The sequence below is a fragment of the Sycon ciliatum genome, chromosome 1, assembly GCF_964019385.1.
Source record: "Sycon ciliatum chromosome 1, ocSycCili1.1, whole genome shotgun sequence".
NCBI classification, from domain to species: domain Eukaryota; kingdom Metazoa; phylum Porifera; class Calcarea; order Leucosolenida; family Sycettidae; genus Sycon; species Sycon ciliatum.
Genome location: NC_088643.1, coordinates 63,623,928 through 63,634,719, shown reverse-complemented (window position 1 = coordinate 63,634,719; position 10,792 = coordinate 63,623,928). Strand labels below are relative to the sequence as shown.

The 10,792-nt window shown below is 47.4% G+C and overlaps 1 protein-coding gene across 4 annotated transcripts in view; it reads right to left on the bottom strand.

The window, feature by feature from the left end:
* Positions 1–926: 926 nt before the first annotated feature.
* LOC135804822 (uncharacterized) overlaps positions 927–10,792 on the bottom strand; it is a 48,221-nt gene continuing 38,355 nt past the window's right edge. For all 4 annotated transcript variants that reach the window (XM_065318780.1, XM_065318781.1, XM_065318779.1 and 1 more), the window contains exon 4: positions 927–4,217. In XM_065318780.1, the coding sequence (XP_065174852.1) occupies positions 2,772–4,217 (1,446 nt within the window). In that variant the 3' untranslated portion in view covers positions 927–2,771. The remainder of the gene's footprint in view (positions 4,218–10,792) is intronic.

Genomic DNA, 10,792 nt, shown 5'->3' with positions numbered 1-10,792 from the left:
GATCACAATGTGAAACAACTTGGAAGAATTAGTATGTATGCGAAGTGTATCGGGGGATGCATGCAGGGCGCGCGATAGTGCGGGTTCGAATCCCAGGTTTTTAAAAAAGGATTTTTTTAAAGAAAACATCCCTATGCTTTTTTTTTTGTCTAGGTCATCAAGGCAAAAAAGCATAGCGTAGGGCCCTGAGCTTCCAAGCTCTCTCGTTTGGTATTTGTTTGTTTGTGTGTTTGTTTGTTTGTGTCACGCCTGGCGCTATCCGTATCTGACGACAAAAAAGCATAGGATGTTATAAATTTTTCAATTCTCCTATTTTTTTTAGGCATATCCTGGGATTCGAACCCGCACTATCGCCCTACATGCATTCCCCCATACACTTCGCATTCATACCCATTCTTCCAAGTTGCTTCACGTTATTATCTTGCGTTTGAAAGCCCTATTTGAATATTGCGGGCAGCTGTATGTGGCCAGCCGTGTTTGATGGTACGGTACGGTAGGGAGACGGTGTCGTATTACCCTCGATCGTACCTGTCCCGTACCTATCCCCTACCGTAACGTGCCATCAAAGACGGCTGGCCACAATGCATATTCAAATAGGGCTTTCAAATGCAAGATCACAATGTGAAACAACTTACTTGGAAGAATTAGTATGTATGCGAAGTGTATCGGGGGATGCATGCAGGGCGCGCGATAGTGCGGGTTCGAATCCCAGGTTATGTCTAAAAAAAAAAGGATTTTTTAAAGAATTTATAACATCCCTATTTTTTTTTGTCTAGGTCATCAAGGCAAAAAAGTATAGCGTAGGGCCGGCCCTGAGCTTCCAAGCTCTCTCGTTTTTAATTATAAAAAAATGGATTTGAAGTTTTTTGGTTTGGGTTTGAAATTCTTTATTTTACACATGCATTTTTCTGATTTCTTCTCCAGTGTATGATTTATTGCATTTTAAACCATTGTGTTAATTTGCCCGGAAAAGAGGCCGGAAAAAAACGAATAGAAGGCCCCGAGAACGGGAAACCAAAAAGCAAAACAAAAAACAGCAACATCAATTTACTGATTATGCACATTGCTTGAAAGCAAATCAAAACAATGATTAAGAGTTAATGATAGCTTGCATAGACCTCGGTCCTACCGGTAGGACCTACCGGTAGGACTATCATACACAGACATGCTGCATGGCCTCTGTTCTAACATTGACCTAAAACCTGACCCTAAACTGTTGCTCAGGGGCTAATGAAGGAGTCCACAAATTTTAGACGTGATCGCACAAGGCATAGTACGAAATTCCATGGTAACAGCAAATGGTAACCATGGAAACGGTGTATGGAATTATGCATTCCACTGCCTTGGCTGACAAATAAAAACATTAGTACCTCACCACGATTGATGTGTCATGGTCAAAATTCACTTTGGACAGAGTTGCTAGCGTTCCGACAGGAGTATGTGCGGCCATTTTGACAATTGATAAAATTGCGCCTATGCAATGCACTGGACAGTCTTGCATTTTGCGCCATTACTTTGCCTGACAAAGACCTCATCTCAACAATTGTTTCAAGAAATTTCTCAACCAAAAGCACTTTTGCAGCGCGATTTCTTGGGTCCTACCGGTAGGACGGCATGCAAGCTATCATTAAGCTGTCTTTTAGCCAAATTGACGCGGAAATCAGCGATAGTAGTGCAGGTCCTCTGGTAAATAATTCCAAACAAGAGCCGATTTACTTGAAAAGGACAGAAAGCCAGACATAGATCTATAGCGATTGATACTCTTAACTCGTTTCCATATGTCCTTTTCCTTTCTACTTTTATTATTGGCTCAATACCCGAGTTTCAAATTGCACACCTGATGAGCCGTCACGAACCATACGGCGAAAAAATGTTATAGAAATAACATGAGCACATAACATAGCAGACTCAGCGGAGGATGTTCAGGTTGGTTGTAACTCTGAGTTTCATGCCGTTAGGCAATCATCAGACAGCTGATACTCGGGTGTACCCAACAGTATGCTTATAAACACATAGGGCCACAAGCATAATCAAATTTAGCGCTAAATCTGGTGTGAGGTATGAGGAGAAAGCTGGTGCGGGCCATGGCGAGACAGTAGAAGTGCCAGGAGGGTAGTAGGCAACAGGCAGGTGTGAACATGAAAGCGGGGATCGGCTTTCACGATGATGTCCTTAGAGTTTTTGATCGTTTTGTAAGGACATAACATAATGTTATCGCATGAGCTGATCATTTAGTAACTGGTGGTGTTAGTGGACAATAGCGTAACTTGTAGTTCCTTGGTCCTTTCTCTTTTGTATAAATTAATCCTTGGCTCTCCATCCGAGTCCATTATTATTATTATTATTATTATTATTATACTCCACGATGGCGTGACGCCAATAAGGAAGATTGATAAGTGTGATAGAACTGATACTAGCCAGAAACAGGTACTGTAAATCAACAAATTTTGGCCGGTGAGAAACTTTGGCCGATCTCGAAATGAAACATTTGGCCGTGAACAAACTTTGGCCGATTGGGGTTCAATCTAGCATCTTTTACTCTAGAGCAAACTTTAGCCTGCGATTTACTTTGGCCGGTTGGCACCAAGCGGCGATATCAGCGAAATTAAATCGCCAGCGAAAATTAGTTGATTTACAGTAGATGGAAATTGCCCGGGAGGCGATAAGCATACTTTTCAAGTTATTTTTCTCTTTGAGTCGGATAGCCAATACTTTTTGCGATCCAAGGAAGTACAAGCCTACATCATTTTAACCTCAGCTATATACATGACTTATAGGCACCCATAGGGATGGCTTTCCTCAGCACCAGGTATTTCTCTGGCCAGTTGGTCAGCGTGGCGTTGATTGCGGACGTGTGTATGCTGTGCTAGGCCACTGGAAGCAACTCCAACCTGGCCAGCACCACCAGGTGGGGACTGCACTTGGACTAGTTGGTCATAGTAGTCATCCTGGTCAATGTCATGATTGCTGTTCAGATCAACCTCATTCACTCCAACCTCATGTGCCTCAGGAGAGTGGTGTGTATCGTAGCTGTGACCGGACAGGGCTTGTGTATTTTCAACATCTCCAGCTCCATCTCCTCCAACATTACCATCATACGACTCGAGATCCATATGGGCAGATTGCCTGCTTTCAGGGCCGGCCCCTGTAAGTCGTTTCTCCTTCTGACGTCGATTGCAGAACCACACTCGAACCTCCTCCTTCTCCAGATTGAGCATGTGAGCAATTCGGCCGAGATCTTCCGGCGATGGTCTTGGCTGCGTTCTGAAGCTCTCCTCCAAATATTTTCTTTTGTCTTGATCCAGCACGAGACGACGCTTTCTTTTGCGAAGAGCTGGTATCATCAGCATGCTATTTGATGGTGTCCGGATATCCACTGGAGTCATGAGAGCTGAATGCCCATAAGCCGTCAGCACGCCTTGTCCAGAGCCATAATAGGTGACGGGGTGAGGATTGCTAGTACTGGGCTGTGCATGATGGGAATGAGGGTTCTGCGGTTGATGATAGGCCTTTGCGTAGTCTGTGCTGTATCCTGAAGCTGCCATATGCATGCCTTCCATTAAAACCGGTTGATGTGCTGCTGCTGCTACGCGAGAGTTGTGAACTGGGTGTGGGTACTGCTGGTGTTGCTGCCGGTGGTGTTGATGCTGCTTTTCCTTCTGCTGGTGTTCCTTCTGTTGCTGGTACTTCTGCTGGTGGCGATGGAGCTGACCATGATGGGACTCTGGGTCATGGGCAGCCTGAACTGGCATGGCATAAACACGTGTAGCAGCCGACACGGGGATGAAATTCTTGGGCTGAACTTGATACGCAATGCTGCCAGCAGGCTGCAGATCTTGTGGAGCAACAGCAGTGGCGACAACACTGGACTGTGCCATGTCCATGTCACTTCTATTGGCGGCAGGATTGTTATTTTCAGCATTGACTCGGCCACTGGCGGCTGATGAGCTAATGGCAGCGGTTGCAGGAGAACAAATTGACAATGCCTCATGGTCGCTTAGCGACATCCACTTTTCAATGTAAGGACGCAACTTCATCGCATTCTCGTAGCTCAGCGTCAGTTTTTCGAAACGAGAAATAGTGCTCTGAGCAAAGTCTGGCATGCCCATTTGACCGATAGTCTGACCAACTTGGACTTGCGTTAGACGCAGTGATATACGCCTGTCCTTGAACTTTGCAGCAAACTCACGCAGCTCTCTTTCATCTTCCAGTGGAACCTGCAGCAACACATATGACCACAATAAATACCTTGTAAAAGTCTTTTTCCAACACAGGAGCCGGTTAGGACTGAGAAATCGGTCTCTGAGACTGGACCCCATAAGCAATTTCATTCGCATTTTCACCAACCCTATAACTGGAAAAGAAGAATATGTTGCATACCTGGAACCCGGATACTGAACCAAAATATATGTAAAAATGTATTAGTGAATATTAGTGAATATGGGTACAAATTATGAGTAACTCTCCACCACTTTAAAAAGATAAAAAGCAGTTTGAAGTGCGATGAAGCCTAGTTCACATTCTACGGAGCGCTATGTAAGGAGCGATGGGAATCGACGGGACGGCCTGACGGTGTCTAATGAGAACACCAGGCTGCAGGACTGACGGTGTCTAATGAGAACACCAGGCTGCAGGACTGGCAAAGCAACCGTACACTACTACCGTACGGATCGGGAAGCGACGGGATCCGGGAAAAGTTGAATCTGTTCTACGTTTCATACCGTATGTGGAGACGCAAGCGTACGAAACGGCTGCATTTTGAGTGTGAACAAGAGACAACATCGTACGCCAACTACTCCCGATTTTTACTTGAAAATGTTTAGCATTTCAAACACTACGCTTCCCATGCAGAAATGTCTAACGCAGAAATGCCTAACACAAATCGAGTTGGATTTAAGCAAAATAAAATGTCATGTCATTTCGCAATCTACACTTTCGCATGCAACGACGCACATCAACGCAACCAAGTAGACACTTTCTTTCATCTATCAAACGTTTTATTTCCCTTCTCTTCAGGATAGTACAGGGAATGTTGGAAAGTTGGAAATCGCATAACTATATCAGCCAGAGCGCACCAAAACATGACCACAACGTTTGGGGAAAAAGTCAAGAAAATCGCGATTTGAATTCCGCGGCAAAAAATCGAAGTGAAGTGCGACTCGCGTGCGCGCGCGCGCGCGAGTTACATGCTGTTCTTGTTCTCCGTAGTCGACTGGACTGTTCCTGCGGCATTTCTTTGTTGCAAGTATGTTTATTTGTTTGAGTTTGTATTCCATGTTGTAGGGTTCTAGGCAGGTGAAAACAGTACGGGAGGGGGGGGGGGGGCAGGGAAAACAGTTACCCCTAACCCATTTTCCATTTTCAAAATAACACCTGACTTCACCCCAGGCAAATGTGCCTTTAAGAACCCTCTACAACTGACTATCGACTGCACACTGGGTATTGAGCAGGGAGTGGTGCTTTCTTGCAGGTTTGCCGAGTGGAAGATTCGATCGACTTCTCGTGTGCTCTGGACGGCAGTCGGGAGTCAGTCAAGTGAGAATTCAAGTCGGCAGGAATAGCGCAAGCTCCCACATAGGGAGCAACACACAATTCCCATTATTATTATTATTATTATTATTATTATTATTTAAAAATTCGACGAGGAGACAATAATTTTAATATGGCAATAAGTAGGACGAGCTGAAGCGACATGTGGACTACTTTATTAACAATGTAAGCGATGGAGACGATGCAAGAAACAGCCTAAAGGGTAAGGAAAAATACATGTAAGAAGAAAAAGGCAATGGAAAAAAAGATGATTCGAACAGGTTCTGATTCGGACAGTGAGGGAGAAGGTGAGCTGAGTGAGGGTGAGAGTGAGTGTGAGGGTGTGCGCGTGAGTCGAGATTGTGTGCGTCCGTCTCGTAATAACAAGTCTTCAGTATACAATCATTTGGTTTCTAGTACTGACTGTTGTCGTACTTATTCTGATTCCTGTTTTTCTGTTTTGTGCCGTGCTCGTCATGGTTATCTTTTGCAGTTACAAGTTTTGGAAGCTGTTTGTCAGCGCATTCATAAGCCGAATTTGTGTGTCCAGAAAGATAGTGTTATTACCCTAAAATTGTTCAAATAATGTTCTGTTGTGTAGTGTGGCAACGTTGTTGCCACTTGTGCCTAAATGTGTTTTGTCACCTTCTTGTATAATTATTGTTATTATTATCATTCGTTCTCACTTTTGTTTTGTTTTTGTTGCTGATACACACCTGTCACGCTTAGTTCTTACTTGTATACCCTTGTTTTCTGCACACTTTTGTGAGAAATCGCACCTCGATATTCCAGTGCTGTTATTGTATCGTGTCACCCTACCTTGATTGCTATATTATTTCCTTTGTTCTCATTTTGTTCTTTAGTACAACGGTGATTCCTGAAGAGTGTTGTACGAAAACTTGTTCGAATCATCTTTTTTTTTCCATTGCCTTTTTCTTCTTACATGTATTTTTCCTTACCCTTTAGGCTGTTTCTTGCATCGTCTCCATCGCTTACATTGTTAATAAAGTAGTCCACATGTCGCTTCAGCTCGTCCTACTTATTGCCATATTAAAATTATTATTATTATTATTATTATTGAGAACTCAGATGGTGAGCCAAGGAAAATAAAAAAATTGAAACAATGAAAACGGTGGGGCACAAGTTATGTTAGAGACTGAGTCCATGAGCCTTCCAAGTTGGAAGGCCGTTGGTTACCGCTATCAAGCAGTGCTCAAGCTCACTTCCTTGCTGTGGAATGTCTCAGTTCTCCTTGTCAGTTTGGTACTACCTTGTGCACGTCTGAGTCAATGTTCAAACCCTGGTTGAGTTGGTGGACTCCAACGCATAACTTGTGCCCACCGTTTTCCTTGTTTCAATTTATTACTATTGTTATTTTTCACTGGTTCAAGTGAAAGACGCAAACAGGAAAAGTCTGAAGAAGAATTGATTGTCACCTCCAGGACTCGAACCAGGGACCCTCGCTTGTAGCCAGCGATGCTCTAACCACTGAGCTATGGTGTAGTCGTCATCCCACCAGAGACCATTCAACATTTTCTTCAAACTTCGTAACTCACACTTCCTGTGAATCCATTCCGTTTCGTTCAAGGAGAATCCAAGATGTCCTCCCACGTAATGGAGGTTTTGGCATACCTGCTGTGAGCCCTGAACTCAGATCATATGCATCTATCAAAGAGAGAAAACGAAAAGACAACCGTGCGCCTGAAGTTGCCCTGAATACGGTTCTGACATTTCCCCACATTTTTTTACTATTGAACACTCAGTTCATGATGAACTAAAATAAGGAGAAGAACTCGACACAATGGTACATATCCAGCAGGACGGAGTGGGTGGGACTTGTGAAGCTCAGCCGACCAAGGGTCTCGGCATCACAGCTGCACATGTGCACCAAAGGAAACAAAATGGGGAGTGGAAGGGCGGGGAGGGGAGCAGGAGAGCAGGAGAGCAAGAACTCTAAGGGTAGGAAGGAGAGGAGGGAGGGGAGGAAACCAGGAAACTTGTTATTCCAAGATATGAGTGCAAACAAGTACGCAAACAAGTACAAAGATAGCAGTATCAAGATCATGATGCTGAGGCGAAAGTAGAGGCTGATTTCCGTGCAGTTTTGACGAAGGATTAGAGTGAGAATGGAGGAGAGTTAGAGAGGGATAAAGACAGATGAATTGGGAGTTTGATGAGAAGGGAGTGCTCCGAGAACATGACCAGGGTCGTACTGGCTGTAGCCTAGGGGGCGATGTCCGTGGCAACTGACCAACCCGACCGTTTCAGGTAGTGGTAGGTCAGAACCTTGAACTGCTGCATCCTTTTGGCAGACAGTGCATGGAGGAGAGTGGCTGGCAGTTCATTACAGGCTTCGATGAGGCACTCCGGGAAAGAGTGCAGCGCAACATTGCACGATCTGGCAGGTAGGGATGTCTAGAGTTGAAGCTCGTGCGGTTGGCTGCCGAGCGGCGACGTGTGGCAGGCGCGATGGCGGGTGCGATGGCTCTGGCTGGGCGTGTCGCTGTAAGAGCTGGTGGGCTTGTGATGTGATGGAGCTTGTACAGAGTTGTGAGGCCGGTCACACGGCGCCGCAGGGACAGAGTGTCCATTGCAGCCCCTGTCCCAATCAGGGCGAGGGCACGATGCTGGACTCGGTCCAGCTGTGAGAGATGGGTAGCCGCAGCTTCCATCCATACAAGTGGGCAGTACTCCATTAGAGGCCGAATGAACCCCTGGTAAGCTGTGGCCCGACCCGGTGGGTCCAGGACATGGCACGACTTCCGGAAGAAACCAATTCGCTGTGTGGCACGCACTGCAGTTCCTCGAAGATGCTCCGAGTATGATAGATGGGCATCAAACGTCACTCCAAGGAGCTTCAGCCGCGAGCATTCCGGGATCGCTGTGCCGTTGAGCTGGATGGGTGGTGTCTCCCAGGGTCTGCGGTGGCGGGACACAGTCATGGCCTGTGATTTTGTTGGCTCGAAAGTGACGCGCCACTGAGCACCCCATTCAGCAACTGCATCCACACCAGCTTGGAGGTTGCGGCACACTTCTGTCACAGCATGTGGCGTTGGGATGTGGGTATAAAGCGTGGTGTCATCTGCGTAAACAGCCGGAGTGATCCCTTCCGGTAGGACGTCGCAGGCATCATTCACGTACAGCAAAAACAGTGTGGGCCCAAGGATGCTCCCTTGTGAGACCCCAGCATCAATCTTGTATGGTTCTGAAGATGCTCCGCCGACTACTGCCTGCAACTTCCTGTCGTACAGGTAGTCAGACAGCCAGTTGAGGAGGGGACCAGTGATGCCGTATGACGCAGCCTTGTGGAGCACGCCTCGGTGTGAAACTTTGTCGAATGCTCCTGCTATGTCTACAGCCAGCACGCGGACTGCGCCACCACGGTTGACTTCGGAGACCCAGGAGTGGTTGAGAGACGTGAGAAGGTCAGATGTGCTGAGCCCCTGCCGGAATCCGTACTGGTGGATGGACAGGGCCTTTTCATGCTCAAGATGATTGATTATGGCAGTGTTGACAATCTTCTCCATGACTTTGGAGACAACAGATAACAAGGACACAGGTCGGTAGTTCTTAACAGCAGAATGAGATTGCTTCTTGTGTATCGGGACCACACGGGCTACTTTCCAGAGAGAGGGCTGGACATGGCACCGAAAACAGAGTGAGAACAGCTTGGCAAGTGGTGCAGCCAAAACTTTTGAGCACTGCTTCAGAACTCTGGCGGGGATGCCATCGGGTCCGGTAGCCTTGGTTGGATCCAGCTGGCGGAGCTGGCGCTGGACTGTCGCTTCCCGAAATCGGACAGTTGTCAGGGCAGATGTACACCTAGGAGGAAAGTCAGGAAGGTCGGAGTGCTGTAGATCTTGATCACCCAGACTGCATTTGCTCGCAACGAATTCTCCAAAGCAAGTAGCCTTTTCCTGGTTAGTGACATATTCTCTGCCCTGGGCATTGTGTAGGACAGGGATAGACGAGCTGCGGCCAGAGCCTGCAGCTTGCTTCAGGAGTGACCACCATTGCTTGTTTCGCAGTGATCCATGTTTGAGCCGATCTCGGATGCGGGCAGATTCTGCCTGCTTTGCGAGACGAAGGCAATTGGCAGAGGCTCGGACTTTGGCATTGTATTCAATGAGTTGCTGGTGGCAGGTGGAGTGTCTCCTGAGACGGTTCCATGCATTCTTCTTTGCCTGGGTAGCGGCTGAGCACTCCGGTGTCCACCAGGATGGATCTGTTGGTTTCGTCGAAGTTATTTGTGTGGGATGAAGCAATTCATGCCTTCCATGACAACAGCGGTTACTAATCTGCAGGACGCCTCGGGGTCTTCTGATATATCCCAGTTTGCTGTTGAGTAGAAGTGCCGAAGCCGGCCCCAGTCTGCCTGAGCATACCTCCAAACGCGCCGTTTAGTTGGTGGTTCGCGGAGTGGGGTGGCATCAAAAGTGGCCACAACGGTGGCATGGTCTGAAGCTCCAATGGGGTCCAGTACATTTACCACCACTGAGGTCTCCGAGAAACCGCTGAGTATGAGGTCCAGGGTGTTCTCACCACGTGTCGGTTGAGTAACGTGCTGGTGGAGCCCGTGGAACGCAGAGAGTTCTTCCATGTATTCACCAGCTGGTGTAGTCTTCGTGCTGCATAGCCAGCTTTCATCATGAACATTTAAATCCCCGGCTATCACAATGCTGTTCCCGAGGGATCGAGCTTGATCCATGACTGAGTCAAGATACTCAAGCAGAAAGACATCTTGTCCAGGGCACGACCCGGGTCGGTACACTGCACATACAACTACTTTCTGGCCATTGTCCAGGTGCAGGCGAAGCCAGATGACCTCATGGCCATGGCAGTTGATGTCACTAAGGTGGTCAAAGGAGAGGGAGTCCCGGACCTAGACTGCAACTCCGCCACCTTGAGCAGATCGGTCAAGTCGGAGCGGTGGGTGGAAGCCCGGCATGGAGGAGTCAAGTAGTGAGGCTTTCTCCGGGGTGAATTTAGTCTCTGTTACGATGGCGATGTCAGATCTGCTCCATGCAACAGCATGCTGGAAGGCTCCAAACTTTGACAGCAGCCCAAAAACATGTCAGCAGGAGCTTCATTACTGGGTATGTCCTTGCGCAGCTGGTGTTCATTGGTGTTTGTGTGGCTGAATCGCTCCAGCTGAGGCAGCCTCTGCCTCACTGTCCCTATCGCCTCTGCTGCCCACATTGCCGGCGCCAGATGCACCAGATGAGCTGTCACCCTGCGGCCGTTTGCGGTGTCGCCAGGCTCG